Source organism: Miniopterus schreibersii (genome assembly GCF_964146895.1).
Source record: "Miniopterus schreibersii genome assembly, chromosome: 1".
Taxonomy (NCBI): domain Eukaryota; kingdom Metazoa; phylum Chordata; class Mammalia; order Chiroptera; family Miniopteridae; genus Miniopterus; species Miniopterus schreibersii.
In genome coordinates, this window is record NC_138101.1 from 65,264,283 (window position 1) to 65,284,899 (window position 20,617).

Below are 20,617 nucleotides of genomic sequence, written 5' to 3' on the forward strand. Positions count from 1 at the left end.
AGCTGAAACCCAGCACCACAGCTCACTAGCTTTGACCTTGAGCGAGTCACTTAACCAGGGGTAATCAATAGTATCCTTTCAACATATATGAAGCATTTAAAGCAGTGCCTGTCCCAGAGTCACCATTCGAATAGCATTAGCCGTTGCTGTTGAAGTTGGTCCTATGTCAGTACCTACAGAACACGCTCATTCTTATTGGCTGTTACTCCATCATTCCTCACATGTTCCCTTGTATTTAACCAGCCATCCACTGGGGAACATTTCAGTTGTTCCCAGCCTTTTGGTAGTTCAGACAATACTGCAGTGGACACTGTCTACGCATATCATTTCACATATGTTTGACTAAATCTGTAGGATAAATTCCTAGATGTGCAATGCTGAATCAAAGGGAACTTGCATTCTGAATTTTGAATTTTGATAAATTTTACTAAATTACCCTTCATAAGGGTTATAGCAACTTATACTCCCACAAACAATATTTAAGGACCATCCCCAACACTGATCTTACTAAACTACTTTTAAAAATCTTTACCAAATTCATTTTATTTTATTGTGAAAAGTCGACCATCTTTTCACATTTTAAAAGTCTATTTTTTCCTGAGATGCCTTTTTTCTTTTGTGTTCTTTTTATTATTGATTTGTAAATTCTTTATGTTAAAAGGAACAGTCCTTTTTCATGTGTTGCAAATCTTAATTTTTTTGCTTGTCTTACTACTTTATGGTATTATCTTAGAGCGAAAATCTGGAAGCAACTTAAATGTTCTTCAGTTAAAAAATTGGCTAAATTATTAATGGCATACTTGAAGCTATGAAAAATGTCTGTATTGGTTGACATAGAAAAATGGTTCATATATTTGTGAAAAAAGCAAGTTATAACAATGCAAGAAATGTTCACAGAGCAGTTCTGTGGAGGAAGAGCAACTGTAGCCTCATTGCTCATGCTTTACATTGTAGAGTTTTAAATACCTCTAAAAAGGGTTGTCTGACTCTTATTAGGGTGCCTCGGTGGGCTAGCTTGCCTTATTTGCAGGCAGCATCTGGCAGTGATATTAGTATACATTCCACAGAGACTTAAGATAATCCTTGTTTTCTTAAAACTTGCAGGTTAACTGTAATAACCTTATATCTTAGTCTTAACCAAAATACCTGTGATGATTCAAAAGCTGACTTATGGGGAGACCTTTAAAATCCATCTAAATATTGTGGCCTAAAATACCATTTCCATTAATTTTGGGGGGATGGAGGTGGTAGGATAAGAAATTGTGTTTGTTGTTGGTGATTCAAGTGTATGACTCAAAGACCTATTTCTTTGCAGTGTTTTGGTTGTTTTTCCCCCCCTGTATTCTTAGAACATCACTTATTCAACAAATGGCATTACACTCCTACCGTATGCTAGGAATGTGACGGGCGCTTTGGGGAAACAGTTGGTTCTGACATCAGAGAGTTCATATCTCCTGGGGGAGAGAAGCAAGCAGACCAGTGATTCCAGCCTGAGGGCAGCAAGTGCTGAACAGGGGGTCAGGCAGCTCTGAACTCAAACCTTTACTCTGCCATTCACTGGGTGACACCTCAGGTGACTTCACCTCTCAGAGCCTTAACTCTGCATCTGCAGGACAAGCCTTCACTTCACAGGCTTGTTAGCAGGGCTCATGAGATGCCCCCGTGGAGCACAGCGCGGCCTGGCCCTGAATTCATGCACAGAGATCACCTGTTGGTCTCCGACTGCTCAGAGAGCACTTGAAGAAGTCACTTGAGTGACTTCCAAACCTTATCGTGTCTGACACAGATTAAGCATAAAAAACAATGGTTGTCTTCTCATTGAAAAGTAAGTGGGGTTTCTACCAAAACAGATGCATGTGTTCAGCATTCCCACCACATTTCCCTGTGGATAAGTCAGGGCTGAAACAGAGAGAGTGTTTTCAGTTGGCTCCAATAAAACAGCCGGAGAGGAATGTCGTTTGTACTTGGAGCGAGCTTCAAAATACCGCTTGTAACTTTCGCTCTCTTGAGAAGCAGCCTTCCCCCGCACTGCTGCTCAGACTTTCCCCCCTTAATTGCAGTTCCTCTGACAACCAGGGAGACAAACGCCACAGCCCAAGGGATCTGAGGACGAAGTGACCTGCCCAAAGTGACAGTTTTTATTAACATTTTGCGTTCATGTATATGTAATCAGAAATTTATATATTACATTATATTCATTATATATTTATGATATAAAACATTGTAAACCACTTATCTTTACATAAAATTGCTGCTCCAGGAAGCTGGAGGGTTTCCAGACACCTCTGCAGCTTCCTGGGGTGAGGTGCACAGTGTGAGAAACAGAACAAGCTTGGGGCGTTTTGTTGTTGTTGCGAATCCTCGCCTGAGAATATTTTTTTCTGTTGATTTTTAGAGAGTAGAAGGGAGAGAGGGAGAGAGAGACATTGATGTTAGAGAAACATCGATCTATTGGTTGCCTCCTGCACACGCCCTGATGGTGGCCGGGGATCAGACCTGCAACCCAGGTACATGCCCCTGACTGGGAATCAAACCCCAGACCCTTTGGTGTGCAGGCTGATGCTCTAACCACTGAGCCACACCAGCCAGTGCAGCTCTGGGCATTTTTAAAAGGACTGTTTTCTCTCTAGAGTTTCTAAAAAAAATAAAAAGTAGCAAGAAGAGATAATGAACAGATTTAGCACCCTTTAAACCACCATCTGCTCCACCGCCTGGAGGTTAATTATCCGTGTAGAAAATTCTCCCTGACAACTTCAAGTCAGCCGCCCCAATCAGCCAGCCAGTTTGACAACATAATCATAACCTGGCGAGGATCAGAGGGGGTGAAGGTGTGTGTTTGTGCATGCCTGTCTGTGTCTGATCATATGCCACCACAAGTGTTCCCAGTGTTAGGGTTATTAATTATTGTGCGTCCTTGGAGAAACTTGCCTCTCCATGAGCACAATGAGTGTTTTCTGTAAACACAAAACCATGGAATTTGAGACAGGCATAGAAATAAGTCATATTTTTCTCCTTCAATAAGCTGGGAATTCTTTACAAATGATTGTCACAGTGTGAAGTTTATTAAAGCAAAAAAAAAACCAAGGTGCAACTCCTGTCCATACCGTTTGGCTAGGGAGGGGTGCGGGCGCCCACGCACAGCCCTGCCTTTCTCGCTGCAGGAGGACAGTACCTGACCGTCTCGGCAGCCAAGGCCCCGGGGGGAAAGGCGGCTCGCTTGGTGCTACCTCTCGGCCACCTCATGCATTCAGGCGACCTGTGCCTGTCGTTCAGGCACAGGGTCACTGGGCTGCACTCGGGCACGCTCCAGGTGTTCGTGCGAAAACACGGGGCCCACGGAGCGGCCCTGTGGGGGAGAAACGGTGGCCACGGCTGGCGGCAAACACAGATCACCCTGCGAGGGGCCGACATCAAGAGCGTAAGTAGAACCGCAGAGGACACGGACCCAGAGGTTTTCCTTTCCAAGGGGACCCTGGAGTCCCCCTTGGAAGAAGCCTTGTTCCCGGCCTTAACTCAGGCTCAGACAGAGGTTTGTGTTTTTCCCTGGGCACAACTCCCTTCCTTGCCTCAGTCTTTAATCACTCTGCTCCTTCCTGCGCTCCTCATCGTAACTGAGGACCACCGCCACTGTCCCCACCCTGGGGTAGACCCCTTTTACTGAAAAAAAAATTAGTAATTGAAAAAGGTAAAAATGTTAATGGAGAGATACTTCCAAGGGCAGGGGTGGTGAGCTTAACCCTTCCTGCTCTGCCTTTCATTCCTTATACTGCAAACTCTGACCACCAGGAGTTGCTGTAAAGTGTTTTGTTTTGTTTTTGCAAAATGTTTCTGTAAAGTCCATTTCTTCCCCCTTTGCCTCAGAGATCATAGTTGAGCAGCCTTGGGTGGGACCCAGGCAATATGCTTGGAAGACACTGTTCTATTCAGGACAGGATATGGGGAAAGCTTTGATGGAATATATACATTTTAACTTCAGTAATCAAGTCACATGGAGCAATCAGGTGATCTGTACCACCTCGCTGAAAGAATGGATGTATTTGGAAGAAGTGTCTTCTCTATGTTGATGCTTATAAAACTGTTACTATGAAGAGATTCTGCATCTATGCCTGTCGGTATAGTCTCTATGAACTCTTTTGGAAAGAAAAGGTAGACTCCATTAATATAGCTTTTATCATAGTCTTGAATTTTACTTTGATTTTTCTTAATATGTATTATTAGAGAAAGAGAACAAGATAAATCATTTCAAATCACAGCACAGACAGGTTTCTTTTGTTTTTAAAAGCAGCAAGAATGCTATAAAAGAGAAAATGTAAGAATAGTGCAAGTCCTTGGTCTCTGCCTAAGTAAAACAACACTGCGATGGGATTATGGAGTTTGATTCTGTTCCATTTTTCGACCAAGCTGTCTGAGCCCACTGGGGGAACTGGGAGGCGTCAGATACAGGCTGCATGGCTGTGATCTTTTAGACCTTCAGCTCTCACCATCTGCACCTTTCCATCCCGTCCCCCTTTTTACTTTTAACCTTGGTAATCATTGACAGAAGTGTCCACATCATAAGCGTTCCTAAATTGAAGCGGTCTATAGTTTAGAATGGCTTTTAAAGGGTAACTGAATCTGAGTAGCGTGGTCTGATTAAGTTTCTACCAGAAGGCAAGCCTCAGGTGACACTGTTCTCTAGTCTTCCCTTCTGTTAAGTAAGTTTACTATTTAGTGTCGGGGGAAGTTTGCCTTTATTTTCCTAAATGAGCAGGTATGGGGAAGGGCAGAGGAGGCTTGATCAGTGTGTACCTTCTCTCCCTAGGTCATCTTCAAAGGCGAAAAAAGGCGCGGTCACACTGGGGAGATCGGATTGGATGATGTGAGCTTGAAAAAGGGCCACTGCTATGAACAAGAGCAACTCCGCAACTAGCAGTGAGCTCCGGTGTCACTCCCTCTTCTCTTTCTAACCTTCACCTCCTGTCTTCTCCCTTTCACCAGGCCTCGGAGAAGAGTGGGTCAGTGGGTCAGAGAAAGTCTGCTCATTGACCCAGGTCTTGTTGGCCTGCTTTTGTGCAATCCCAGTGAACAGTGACACTCTCCTTGAAATAGAAGGGGCATTTGTAGACACATACAAGCCATCTGGGTGTTACCTTCCATCCTGTGGCTCTTTTTGGAACTGGCCTTCTGTGTGTGTGACCTGTGCCATCCTTCATCCTGGTGACAAGGTGTTCCTTGTAGCAAATTCTGGGTGATGTTTTCAAAAGAAATTTGTGCAGATGGCCATTGCTGTTATCTGTTCAGTGTTGTACCATGAGTAGTATTGACTTCCCCTAAGACCTGTTGTACAATGTGCTTGTGAAATTCGATTCTTCTCTCCACTCTTAGTTCTGGACTGATCTGAACTCTTTTACTGCCATTCACTTCATAAAAGAAGGGTGTGTAACATATCAAAATGCATTTATTCTTGTTATCTGTATTTTTCTTTTAAAGACAATTATGTAAAGTGGGCACGTAATTCCTCGTTAGTATTGTGTTTTGTGTAAATGTGCTATTGATATTAAGTAGTTACGTGTTCCTGATATTTACAGACTCTAGTTGCAAGGGAAAAGGCAGCTTGTGATCTTTTGAATTAAAAAATACACGGTGACATGTTATCCAGTTCTATGACCTTATATCAGTGGCAAGAGAATTTTGGAAATGGTGTCAGGTTGTGGTAGCGCAGGGATGAATATCTTAATGACCTTGAGTTTGATCCCTGCAAAGGATAGTAAACCATTTAGGTTGACAAGAGCTGCAGTTAGCATATAAGACCCTTACTGTTGCTCACTACGCTTTAAAACCAGCAGCTTTCACCCTGATAACAGTTCTCTCTGGTAATCTGTAAGAAGCTGGGAGAAAGTTCTGGCTGTTTCATAGGAAAGATTCTGTTTATGGAAGCAGGGTGAGGAGAAGCATGGGGAACAGCTCCTTTGGAATAGATTTTCATACTAATTTTAAAATCAGTATAAATTTAGGCAGCTCTAGCTTATAACTTATGTGCCACATGTCAGGATGGGATAGGGAGCAGTCCCATGCTTTGAGGTGTTGATGTGTCGGAACAGGATTCGCTTACACACTAGAGCAACGGGACAAGATCGAATTCTAAGATCTAAAAATCCTCAGCTAATATATTTCCTCCTTGCATATTTTAACTTTATATTAAAAAGTATATAACTTTTAAAATGCAACTTACTACTGAGGCTTTTCCTCATTTCTGATTCAGTAACCAAAATATTTTCTGCCGTTTTTGCCAGGAATCACAAAGATGATTAAAGGGTTGGAAAAAAAATCTATGATGGAAAATTAGAGGAACTGGGATTATTCGGCCAGGAGAAGAGAAGACCGAGGGGCAAATCATTGCTGGTTTTCAAGTGTATGAAGGGTTGGTACAGAGAGGATGGTGACCAGCTGTTCTCCACATGCACTAAGAATAGAACAGGAGGAAACAGGCTTAGACTGGAGTATGAGGGAGCGTTTTCTGGCAGGGACAGCTGTTAAATTAGAATCCCTTATAAAGGAGTGTGACTTTCTCTCTCTGGAGGTTTTTAAGAGATTAGATAAAAATGTGTATTTAAGGAGGTTAAGGATGTTTAAGATAGAGTAACAGATTCCAGAATCTCCCAAAATATGTTTTGATCCTATTACTGTGTAATGAAAATCTCCAGAACTAAGTAATTTGGACTAGGCCAGGGTTTAATATAGGCATTTCCCTCTTTGGCTCCTAATGGAAAGGAATCAAAAAGGGACAAATCCACCAAATGCTGTGCTCACTAAAATGCCTCTCCCTTTATGACAAACCTAGCAGTATTAAAACAATAGCAAAACCGCTCCCCCCCAAGTATATATATTTATTCCAAAAAGAGAACATAATGGACAGATGTTTTAGTATCTCAATGTCCTAATGTGATGGTGTGGGTTTTTTTTCCTTGAAAAAGGTATAACCCTTTCACTTTTTCAATGGGTGATACTTCAGATTTTTAAAGAGACCATAACAAAGAACACAGTTTACAGAGACTTTTAACTGGTGCATTCTCTCTGCAATGTGTGTGACCACTTAACTTGGCCACTGATATGGAGTGCCATGCCCAACACACCTGCCAGGCCCTTTCCTTCACCCAATTGGTATATCTCTTTCTCTTATCAATTGAATCTCCCAAATTCCACAATGGTAATGTTATTTGAACAATAGGTATAACAGTGTATCTTTTGTCATTTAACCTGGTGGAGGCAGGGCAGGAGGGGAGTGTAAATCAGTGAGCCTTTGAGCGGGGGCCAGCAAATATGGCCTTAGAGCCCTTTTTAATGATTCTTTCCTTTTTGTTCATCTAACTGCACAATTGAAGATGAAAGGGGAAAATAATTGAAAATTTCACTTTTAGGTGCCAATAATGCATTGCACTAAACTGATGGAAGAAGTTATCCAAAGTACTGTATAACATCTTGTTTATTATTTAATATTTTCTAAAGTGAAAAATGTTAGTGGTTTTCCAAACAGCCAAATAAAAATAATTCTTTGTAAATAAAAACACTGTTAATAATAGCAGTTGTCTATTGTTTTGAGTTTTGTTTTGTTTTTTTAATTGAGAAAATATTTACTCTTGCCATGATTGGGGACAAAAATATTACGCAAATTATCATGCTTTGTGGGTTATGAGATATTGATTCAGCATGGACAGGGAAAGAGATCAGATCACAGAACACATGCCTTACCTTAGCAAATTGCTTTAGTTTTCTTATATCTCAATTATAAACATTTGCCTCAAAATGTTTTATGGAAAGGCAGGGTACACTGTCAGCAAATATCTAAATATATATGAATTATGAACAAAAAGTCTTTTTACTAGTGCTGATTTTGTTAATTTATGACATTTTACTCATATTCCAACCTTTTCTAATGGAAAAAACAACTAGAAAGAAAGAAAATTAATGAAATGCAAGACTGAAAATAAGTTATCCTACAAAATTATAGAGAATATGGTTAAATGGCTTCTTTCTTTCCAACCCCGGCAGCTAGGACACTCAAGTTTTAGGAAAGTACATACTTTAAGAAAAGGTAAAGAAAAACTGCAGCTCCCTTATCTCAGAGAGCCTTAATCATCTTAGGAGATCTAGAAAACTCATGTTTTCTGAGTATGTTAAGAAATTAAAAAATAATATTGCAATAACTATGTATGGTGCCAGGTGGATACTAGAAATATTGGGGGAAACACTTTGTAAAGTATATGATTGTCTGACTACTATGCTGTACAACTGAAATCAATACAAAATAATACTGAAAATAAATAATTGAAAAAAAGTTGATTAATTAAACCTCTTCTGAAACCTATTTGAGGTTGGAGGCAGCAGATAAGTATGAGGTATGAGATTCTAGTTCATTGATTTTTTTTTGACAGATTTTAGAGCACTTACTGTTGGCTCTGGGATACAACAGAAAGCAGACTTGCTTTTGTGGGGTTTCAATTTAGAGAGGAAGATGGGAGCTTACCAAAGTCGTGAATGAATGCAAAATTGCTATTCTGAAAGAAAGGTATGTGGTACTTTGAAGGCTCCGAAAGTGTGGATTCCATGCCCTTTGCTCACTGCTTTTCAGACTTTAATGTGCATGGAAATCATCTGGAGGAGATCTTGTAAAAATTCAGCTTCTGTTGATGGATCTGGAGTGGGGATTAAGATTCTCCATGTCTAACCAGCTCCCAGGTGCTGCCCTGCTGCGGGTCCGGGGCCATACAATTTGAGTAACAAGGCCTAATTCACACTGAGGGGTCTGGGCCTTTATCTCTGTTAACATTCACTGTTGGAAGGCCTCAAAATCCTTAGTTGCAGGATCTACTCCACAAAAATTCAAGAAGAAAACACAAACACAGAGACTAAAAATCATGCTACTAAATAATGGGTTGACAAAGAGAACCAGGAAGAAATCAAATGATACCTTAAGAGAAATAAAAATAAAAACCCAATGACCCCAAATCAGTGGGATATAGCTAAAGCAGTCCTAACAGAGAAGTTTATAGCAATACAGGCCTGCCTGAACAAACAAGTATCTCAAACAATCTAACCTTACACCTAAAGCAACTATAAAGAGAATGAACAAAGCTCAAAGTGAGAGAGAAAAAGTATTAATAAGGATCAGAGTGGAAATAAATAAAATAGATACTTAAATAGAAAAGATTAATGAAACCAAGAGCTTGTTTTTTGAAAAAGTAAAATTGTAAACCTTTAATCGGACTCAAGAAAAAAAGAGCCCAAATAAAATCAGAAATGAAAGAGGAAAAGTGATAGTTGACACCACAGAAATACAAAGGATTATAAGAAAATACTATGAATAATTATATGCTAACATATTAAACTGTCAAAATGGATAAATTCTTAGAAACATACAGTCTTCTAAGGCTAAATCAGAAAGAAACAGAAAATCTGAAAAGACTGATAAAATCTAATCAGTAATCAAAAAATTCTTAACAAAAGTTCTGAACTAGATGGCTTTACCAGTGAATTTTACCAAACATTTAAAAATGAAATAATACTTATACTTCTCAAACTAATCCAAAAAATTGAAGAGAAGGGAAGGCTCCCAAACTCATTCTACCAGACCAGCATTACCCCGATACCAAAACCAGAAAAAAAAAGCAAAATATACAAAAAAGAAAAATATCCCTGATGAATACAGATGTAAAAATTCCTGACAAAATATTAATAAGCTGAATTCAACAATACCTTAAAAAGACCATACACCATGAGCAAGTGGGATTTATTACTGGGGTGCACGATTGGTTCACTATCTGAAAATCAATGTGATACACCAATTAAAAAAATGAGGCATAAAAATCATATTCTATCAATAGATGCAGAATAGGCATTTGACAAAATTCAACATCCATTCATGGTAAAAACTCTCAGCAAAGTGCAGAGAGAGGGAACATGCCTTTCAACATAAGAAAGGCTATATCTGATGAACCCATAGCTAACATCATACCCAATGGTGAAAAGCTAAAAGCTTTTTCTTTAATATCAGGAACAAGACAAGGATGTCCTCCTTCCCCACTTTTATTCAACAGAGTATTTCGAAGTCGTAGTCACAGCAGTTAGACAAGAAAGAAAAGGCACACAAATTGGAAACAAAGAAGTAAAACTCATTAGTTGCAGGTGACATGATAAATATAAATTATATATATATATAATATATATAATCACCCAAAAGAGTCCACCAAGAAACAATTAGAACTTATAAATGAATTCAGTGATATAGCAGGACACAAAATATTCAGAAATCAGTTGCATTTTTATACACCAACAAACTATCAGAATTTCAAAAAACAATTCCATTTATAGTTGCATTAAAAAGAATAAAAATCCTACAAATTAATTAAACTAAGGAGGTAAAAAGATCTCTACTCAGAAAACTATAAGATATTAAAGAAAAATTGAGAATGACACAAATAATTGGTAGTTTATATTTCGCTCATGGTTAGGAAGAATTGACATTGTTAAAATGTCCATAATACCCAATGCAATCCCTATCAAAATACCAAAGGCATTTTCCACAGAACAAATAATCCTAAAATTTATATGGAACCACAGAAGACCCCCAATAGCTGAAGAAACCTTGAGAGAGAAAAAAACAAGGTTGAAGGTATCAACCTACCTGACATCAAACTTAATACAAGGCTATAGTAATCAAAACGGCATAGTACGCCCGGCCGGCGTGGCTCAGCGGTTGAGCATCGACCTAGGATCCAGGCGATCGGGGTTCGATTCCCGGTCAGGGCACATGCCCTGGTTGCGGGCTCGATCAATGACCCTCTCATCATTGATGTTTCTATCTCTCCCTTCCTCTCTCTCTCAAGTCAATAAAAACAATATTCAAAAACAAGCAAAAACAGTATAGTACTGGCATAAGAACAGACATATATAGATCAATGGAACAGAAGACAGATTCCAGAAATAAGCCCACAGCTATATGATCAATTAATTCATGACAAAAGATGCAAGAACATACAATGGGGTAAAGATTATCTTTAAATGGTGCTGGGAAAACTGTACAGAAATACGTAAACAAAACAAAACAAAACTAGACCTCTTTCTTACACCATATACAAAAATAAACTCAAAATAAGCAGATACAAACTCATAGATATAGGGAGCAACTTGATGGTGACCAGATGAAGCTAGGTTAGGGGGGAGGGTGGAAAAGTTGAAAGGAATTAAGAAGTACAGATCATCAGGTATAAAAAGAGTAATGGGGATGTAATGTGCAGCTTAGGGAGTATGGTCAACAATACTGTAATAAGTATATATGGTGCCCTGTGGGTATTAGGCTTCTGGCAATCACTTCATAAGGTATATAAATGCCTAATCACTATATTGTACACCTGAAACTTATATAACATTGTATGTCAACTATAATTAAAAAATAAATTAAAAACGAATAGAACTACCATGTGACCAGCAACTTCACTTCTGGGTATTTAGCTAAAGAAAATGAAAACACTAACTCGAAAAGATACCTGCACCTCCATGTTCATTGTAGCACTATTTACAAAAGCCAACACATGGAAACCTGAGCGTCCATTGCAAATGAATGGATAATGAAAGTGTGGTATATATACATACACAATGGAATATTATTCAGCCATAAAAAAGAATGAAATTTTGCCATTTGAGACATCATGTATGGATCTTGAGGGCATTATGTTAAGTGAAGTCAAACACAGGAAGATAGATACCATATGATTTCACTTATATGTGAAATCTAAAACGAAAAAGCAAAAAACAAAACAAAACTTAATATATAAAGAGAACAAATTGGTGTTTGTCAGAGATCAAGGGAAGGTAGGGAGTAAGTGGAATGGGTGAAGGGGGTCAAAAGGTATAAACTTCTAATTACAAAATAAATAAATCATGGGATGTAATATACAGCATGGTGACTATAGTTAATATTGTATCGCATATTTGAAAGTGGCTAGGGAAATACATCTTAAAATTTCTCACCACATGTAAATAATTTTTACAACTGTGCATGGTGATGGATGTTAACTAGACTTACTGCCGTGCTCATGTTGCAATATATACGCATACTGAATCATGTTGTACACCTGAAACCAATGTAATGTCATTTCAATTATATCTCAATAAGAAAATACTGTTATTTTTCTATGCACCAGCAATGAACAATACAAAAAGAAAATGAAGAAAGCAATTTTACTTACAGTAGCATCCAAAAGAATATAATAACTAAGAATAAATTTAACCAAGCAGAGGAAAGACTTGTATACTGGAAACTATAAAATATTATTGAAAGAATGTTAAGACGACCTAAATAAATAAAAAGACATCTTGTCTTTAAGGATTAAAAGACATAATATTGTTATGATGTCAATACTATCAAAAGTGACCTACACATTCAGTGCAATCCTGATCAAAATCCCAATGGCCTTTTTTGAAGAAATTGGAACACCAATGCTCAAATTGATATGAAAATTATGAAATTTCAAGGAGCCTCAAATAGGCAAAATAATCTTTAACTGGAGGAACAACATTGGAGGATTCACACTTCTCACTTTCAAAACTTGCTACAAAACGACAGTAATTAGAACAGTGTGGTACCGGCATAGAGACAAATAGACCAATGGAATAAAACTGAGAGCCCATAAATAAATTCACACGTGTATGAACTGCTTTTTGACCATGGTTCCAAGACCATTGAATGAATAAAGGATAGCCTCTTCAACAAATGGTGCTGTGGCAACTTGATATCCACATGCAAAAGAATGAAGTTGGCCCATGCTTCATACCATATGTAAAAATTAACTCAAAATTGATCAATAACATAAATGTAAAAGCTAAAACTATAAAACTTGGACAAAAAAAATTCAAGTAAATTTTCATGGCTTTCAGATTTGGCAATGGATTATTAGCTATGACACTGAAAACATAAATAACAAAAAATAGGTAAAATGGACTTCATGAACATTAAAACATTTTGTGCAAAGGACAATCAAGAGAGTGTAAAGACAACCCATGAAATGGGAGAAAACATATGCAAATTGTATATCTCATAAGGGTTTAGTATCCAGAATATGTAAGAAACTTTTACAATTCAACAAGACAAACCCAAATAAAAAATGAGTAAAGGATTTGAACAGACAGTTCTCAAAAAAAATATATACAAATGGTCAATAAACACATACAAATGTTTAGCATAATAAGTCATTAGGGAAATGCAAATTAAAACCAGCATGTGGCATCACTGCACTAAGATGGTGGTAATCAAGAAAATAGAAAGTAACAAGTATATGTGAGGATGCAGAAAATTTGGAAATTGTCAGAGCGAATGTAAAACGGTGCAGCCATTGTGGAAAACAGTTTGGCAAGGTGTCAAAAAGTTAAACATGCAATTACCCTATGACCCAGAAATTCCACTCCTAGGTATAGACCTAAAGTACTGGGAACAGCTACTTAAATACTTGTACACTCACTTCAGAGCAGCACTATTCACAACAGGCAAAGGGTGGAAATGGTCACAATGTCCATTACCAGATGCATAGATAAGCCAACTATGGTGCATCCATAAATGGAATATTATTCAGCCTTAAGATGAAGTACTTTTCCGTGCTACAATGTGGATGAACCTCAGAAACATTATGCTAAGTGAAAGGAGTCAGACACAAAAGATCACATATTCTGTTACCCCATTTATATGAAATAGCCAAAATAGGTAAATCAATGGAAACAGAAAGTGGATTGTGGTTGCCAGAGTGGGAATGGAAATCACTGCTCTATGGGTTAGGGGTTTATTTTGGGTGATTAAAGCGTCTTGGAACTTAACAGCAGTTAGTGGTTGCACAACATTTGGAGTGTAGGAAATGCCACTGAATTGTTCACTTCAAAGCTGGTAATTTGTCAGGTACCTTTCATCTTAATAAAAATTTTAAAGTTGTTAAGTAATGTAGCAGAAAGAGGAGAGAGAGAAAGAACAGATGAGACAAACAGAAAACAAAGAGCAAGTTGGTCGATTTAAACCAAACTAACAATAATATTATTTTAAAATGGTCTAAACACCTCAGTTAAAAGGAAGAGATTGTCAGACTGGATAAAAAAAAACAAGACTCAACTATATGCCGCCTACAAGACATAAATAGAAAAACAAAACTTATGGCCATGAAATATTTAAACTTGCTAACCTGGCACAGAACACTGCTTTGTCTAACAAATGTCAGGGCCTTATCAATAAGGAAGTGGTGTCTGAGGACACTTAAATATAAGCAAGGCAGTGACCCAGGAAGCCCACATTCTAGAGGACAAAGGGACATTCATGAATTGGGGATAATTTACTAGAAATGCTTTTCAGGGCTGCTGGATGCATAACCCTGAAAGCAACTTGGAACAGAGTGGTTAGCTTCTAGTTGATTTTCTGGGTTCCTTCATTAAAAGCTAAATACTGAGCCTTCACCCACAAGCAGTCATCCCATCGGAAGAGCACAGCTGACTACCCTGCCTGCTCGGCGCCTCTGACGCTTACCTTCATTTGCCACAAGCTGCCCGGGGTTCTGGACCCGCTGGCAGAGTTTCTTCAGCTGTGTTGAATGATCCTAAAGCAGTGGCTCCCACATGCAGACAATCTTGACCCTCAGGGGGCATTTGGTGTTGCCCAGAAACATTCTTGGGTGCCACAACTTGGGGGTGCTACTGATACCTATTGGTTGGAGTCTAGATATGTTGCTAAACATCCTATAAAGCGCGGGACAGCTCCAAGCAACAAAGAATTATTTGGCCACAGATGCCAATAGTGCAGAGACTGAGAAAGCCGGATCTAAATCAATGATTAAATCAGTGATCTCCAAGAGTGGGCCCCAGCCCAGCAGCGTCAATACTGGGGACGTATTAGAAATACAAATTCTAGGGGTTCCATGTCCGACCTACAGAGCTGCTTGTGCTACCACAGGCTCTCCAGGTGATGCTGATAAGCACTGGCCTGACATTAAATTTCCTTACCGACTCTCCATTTTCCGCAGGCTCTCTAGCGTGACTTGCAGGAGACCCATCCTCCAGCGCCTTACTGCCACTGCTGTCTCACTCTTTAACTCTGGACGCTAACATCACTGTTCAGCCCCAATGCTCTTCGAAGGCCGCCAGTTATCATGAACATGACTCCACTGTTCAAGCCACACATGTCACCACACCAGCAGCATCGGGCAGTGGGAAGTGCTGCCCCCACTCCCCCGAAATCCTCTCTCGCTTGGCTTCCAAGAGCCACACTCCCACATTTCCAACCAATTACTGGAAAGATCCGAGAGCTCCAAACTTACCAAGTCCCAGACTGGATCACTAGAGTTTACCTTTAATCCTCCCTGTCTCCGTTTCCCCCAAACCTGCTCCCCTTGCTAGTCCCCCCTTTCTCTGAACAAAAGCAATAATTTATCAAGGACATCAATCCTTGGAACTTGCCACTGTTTGGTTTTTTTTTACTTATTTATTTTTATGTATTCAAACCATTGACATATCCTAATAGTTCTGCCTCCGAAATAGTTCTGTTTCTGTCCCACACCAATCAAAAATGAAAAATATTTGAGATGACATTTTTTAATTTGAAGTTAAGAGAGGAATGAGAATTTAAGTTCTGAAGGCATTTTAACTGATGAGTGAAAAGTCCAGCACTGTCTCCTCTCATGAAATTGTTTTGCCTCTTTGGCAGCTAAGAGCCACGGGTTCAGAGCATGTTTTTCAGTTATCTTTTGCATGGTTTGTACTTTTGTAAGCTCCTTCAAATCTGTCATTAAATAAGATAATTAAGACGAAACAGCAAAACATACCTGGGCTCCTGAAGAGTTGAACACGCTCTCCAAGTTATCCGAAGAGCAGGCAAGCGGCGGAGAGCAGGAAGCTTGAGGTTTTTAGAAATAAATAGGAAACAGCTTTTTCATTTTCTTTTTAATAGAAATCAAATGCATGACCATGGGCTGACCTCTCCAGCCTTGTTAGTCAAAGTATGGTCAGCAAACCAGAAACATAAGCATCAGCTGTGCACCTCTAAAAACAGAACCATGAACCAGCTCGAAGCTAATGAAGCAAAATCCACAGCTCACCATAGTCCCTCGGGGATCTGTACAACTGTTAGGGTTTGCAAAGCACTGCTTTAGCATATAAAGCTTTTCTCTAGAGCTTGGCTTTCTCCCACAGTTAGCCTGTGAAACACATCTGCCCAGGCTGACCATGCCTGAGAGCCATGGGTTCTCAAAGTGTGCTCCTGGCACCAGCAGCTTCCACTAGAAATGCAGATGCTCAGGCCCTCCCAGACCTGCGGAATCAAACCCTGGGGACAGGGCCCAGAAGTCTAGGTCTCAACAGCCCTGCAGCTATTCTGATGCTCACTGCGTTAGCGATGGCAGTTCTGGATCCTAGGCCCGCACAGAGGCTCCCTGCCTTCCCTGGAGGTTGACAGGGTGCCTGCCAACAGCAGCACTGCTGCGGGCCCCTCAAGTACCTGAAGGGCTTCAACGTGGGCTTAGGGCTAATTCATAATTAGGAGAATCTGAGTTGATGTTATTTCATTGGGACTGTGAATAATAACATTTTGTTTATACACAGAAAGTTTACAGTTTACAGAGCGTTTTCCATGGTATTTAGCTTAATCCTCACGGCAACTTGGGATGTAGACATAATTGCCTCTGCAACAGATGAAGAAAGTGAGTTTGAGAAAGATTAAGTGACTTTTTAAAGGGCAGGCACATATTAAGGGGCAGGGCTGGTCTTGGAACCCAAAAGCACCATAGCAAAGAGACCTTCTACCAGCTGTTTGAAAAGTTAAATGGAGAAGTTTCAAACGAAGCTAAAAACCCCCAAATGATTGTTACCTTTTGGGAAATAAATTTCAGGCACCGAGATTCATGAAGAAAGACCCATAAAAAATAAAATTCACAATTTTCTCTCTAAAGGTTCAATAACAACAATAAAAACATGAATATATAGGAAGAGAGAAAGCAAATAAAGCAGAATGTTAACACCTGGTGAATCTAAGTAGACTTATGAGTTTTCATTGCACAATTTCTGCAACCTTTCTGTGAAAAATGAAACCCACAGGGCTGTCAACATTTGTCTGCATGTACCAGTGGATGAGACACTGTTTACCTGTCACTGCATGTGTTTTTAGGACTTCTGTCAAATAGCTCCTGCTTATAGAAGAATGTAGCTATGCCTGTGATGCGGGTAAAGGGAGTGGACATAGGAGGCACAAGAAAGATGTATTTACTCTGTCTTTCCTTTGCTGTGAAGCTTATTTATTCGTGTTTGATAGTCTTTACTGGGGTCACTGCCGCAAAGGCAATTGTGGGTTGCAGTTGTTACTGATACGGCTGTGTGCTCTCTCACCCCGGGCAGAAGCCCAGCCACACACAGAGAGGTCACGGGGCTCTGGAGAGAACCTGGGTTTCCTGTCCGTGGCCCTGGTGCCCTGATTCTCGGACCCTGCTGTCAGCGACCACACTTGGCTCCATTCAGTCCACTCCGTAAACTGTTCTACTCGCCTCCCACTTTCCTCGTGTCTCACAGCTAGTGTTTCCGAAAGACTTTTTGATAAAATACTGGACCGGGAAAAAAAATAACCAGAAAGACATTGAGACAAGTAGGGAAATTTGGTTTAGATAACAGCATCTCTGTCAAAAACGAATGATTAAGCCTCCGCCTGCCCCTACCCCGCTGTAAGGCCACACTGGTCTCGGGTCCTCTTATGAGAAGAGCTATGATAAGAGTTAACAATTACACATTGTTTGCAGTTCACAGATACATTTCTATTTAGCATCTCATTTGGTCTCCTTTGATCACGTATGAATTCCTCATTTGACCGCAGTGCTTTCTGGTAGGTAGGTTTAGGTTCCTCAAGGACAAGGGTCATTGAGGGTCACTGAATAACCAAATTCCCAAAGGTCATTTGGATGGCAGGTACCAGTGCTGAGACTCAACACCGGGTGTGGCTTTACAAATTTCCTTGTCTACTGCTGAGCCAGAGTGGCAATTCACGGGGGCCCGGCAGGCCAGGGGGCAGTGCCAGGAGCAGGAGGGGCCTTCAAGCTCTGAACCCCTACTTAGTGGTACCCAGAGGACTCAGTGGACATTTTCAAAAATGCCAAAAGTAATAAATGCCTAGTGTGGACTATTGAGAAGACTGAAAAAGAATCAAGGAGGGAAGAAGGAAGGGAAGAAAGGAAGTCTTATTCTACCCCATCCTGGAAATAAGTCTTCATGGCTGCTGCTCTGTTTATATGGCCTCTCACTTTTCTTTTTATCTGCACCTAGGCTCTCCAAGCCTACAGGTAAAGGCGAGAGATGAACACTGCCTCATGAGTGGCTGTCCCTGAGGTGGAACCTGCTTCTACTACCCCATTTCAATGGCTGCATAGTATTCTGTTGAGTGGATAAGCTGGGAACATTGAGTTATTTCTCTGGGCCTTGGGCTTCCTCTGTAGACAGCCCCTCTAGGTACTTCAGAAGCCTGATTATGCTGCAGGAAGTGATTCACAATTCGATTCGTGCGTAATCTCTGGCCTCTTTCCTTTTCTTTACTTGCTCCAGTGAAGCTTGGAAACATTCCCTGGAGGCCTGCGATGTAGTGCAGGAGGTTAGATTCCCAGGAAAGCCAGTCCTGAGCAGTTGGTAGTTGTTTAGAAATAGAAGGGGGGGGGGGGGCAGGGAGACACAGGTCAATTCAGGAATCTTCCATTTTAGATCCAAAAACATTTCATTGAAAAACAACATAAGAAAAAAGGCAACAAAACTTGCCACTCCCTCCCAGCTGCTCCTGAAGGGGACTTAACAACGGGCAGTAATGGAAGCTGGTAGTTTTGCAGGGTGTGCATTGCGCTGAGGGGGCCATTCTTCTAAGTTTCTGGTGATTAAGGCATTGTAAGAGTGAGGATAAGATTAGCATTTAGATGCTTTTGTAGATAGCTCAGCTTTATTCTGGAAGCTTACTATAAAAGGCAAAATGCCTGTGAGCCATATTGCAGGTGGAAAATCAAGTAAATCTGTGGCCAGACCAGGACCCATGCTGGAAAAATGATTTGTGTCTAAATGACCTTGGAGCCCTTCTGATATACACAGTATACTATTTTCTACATTGGCTTTGCTTTTAAATGCCATTTCATTTCAACAGGTACTTAAAACTGCTGGATGTTAATGAAAACTGTACTGCTTAGGATTAAATACTGAGAGAATTCTTTATAAAAGTGCCACTAAGTCCAGGGGCCTCTGGGTAATATGTAAAAACAAAATAAGCGAGACAAACAAACACAGAAACCAAACACCTTGCCTTGTTAAAAGGTGTTGACTTTTAGCCTTGATGGTGTTCACTGAACAAAAGGTTTTTCAACAGAGGTTAAAATCATCTGGGAGGCGGTTTGCTCCCTTGGGGTCAGGCCTCTTTGGTGAGCTGGCCCCATGAGTTCTCAGAGATGTGGGTGACGCCTGTGTACCTTGGCTCCCTGTTTCCTTGGCCCCCACGCACATTGGCCAGCATCACTCCATCCTGGGGGGATCACCTCTGCCATCAGGAATCCCTTCCCGATCAGTTCAAGCTAGGGCCACACACTGAGGCCTACTGGCCGTCCTGGAGCAGGGGTCTGTACTTTCATTTCCTAACGATGCTCTCAATGGTGGTGTGGCTTCCACAGAGGGTCCTTGTCCTAAGCTCTAGCATTACTTCAGATTCAGGGCGATCTGGTCAGGCCACTCATTCTCCCTCATATCACATATAGTTTGATTTTCTCCAAGCACAGTAGTAGGTGTCTCTTTATAAACCAATGGTCCTGGTTCCCATGTGGAAATCGAATGCAATTAAGCTTTGTAACATATCTTCCCTCAGGTTAGGAGGAAGTCAGCTGTTTGCTCTCTTGCAGGGGAGTGTGAGATGAGGGTCCCTCTGGGCCTCTGCATCTCTTTCCTGTTGTCACAGAGGCTGATCAGAGCTGTTTGCAGCTGTCCTGGCTGCTCCAAAGGACCTCTCACTAGCAGCACCACTAACCTGAAGGGGGCAGAAAACAAAATAGGGTGAAGAAAATTTGCTTTGGGCAGTTTTTTTCTTCTTAACTTAGTTCCTTTATCCCACAGCATGTTACGTTGCTAACAAAGAAGAAAAATAATGACCTTTGAAACTCTGCTTTTATGAAGTCTGTTCTTTGTTTTAAGGAATGAGAAAGATGCACCTACTCTTTCGGCATTTGCATTATGGTTAAATTTTAAAAGTATCTTTTTGGTCTAATAAGAACTATGTGGGAAGTGAACTTTCTCCAAGGTCATTTCAGAGCACGGCAAGAACCTATTGCAGAGAGTCTCTGTCTGATCTTCCAGGGAGTAGAGTTCTGTATCTTCAAGGCATGAACTAGTTCAAAGCATGACCTTCCAAACGCCCAGCCTTCCTAGAGTCTATGTGGTGAGTAGATCCTGGTTTGCTTTAGACTACTGGACATTATTCTAACTGTAACGAGGCATTTATACCACCATCTGCTCATTTGACTCTCTGATGGACTTCCTTCAAGATGCCCTCTGACACCAATGACTGACAGTCATTCTACTGTAGAAAATAGATTATATTCATTTTCTATTGCCGTCT

General features: G+C 40.4%; 1 protein-coding gene across 4 annotated transcripts in view; it reads left to right on the forward strand.

Moving 5' to 3' along the window:
- The window catches only part of NPNT (nephronectin), a 76,220-nt gene extending 68,662 nt beyond the window's left edge, over positions 1–7,558 (forward strand). For all 4 annotated transcript variants that reach the window (XM_081147865.1, XM_081147867.1, XM_081147866.1 and 1 more), the window contains 2 exons: positions 3,162–3,418; positions 4,802–7,558. In XM_081147865.1, the coding sequence (XP_081003991.1) occupies positions 3,162–3,418; positions 4,802–4,909 (365 nt within the window). In that variant the 3' untranslated portion in view covers positions 4,910–7,558. The remainder of the gene's footprint in view (positions 1–3,161; positions 3,419–4,801) is intronic.
- Positions 7,559–20,617: the final 13,059 nt, after the last annotated feature.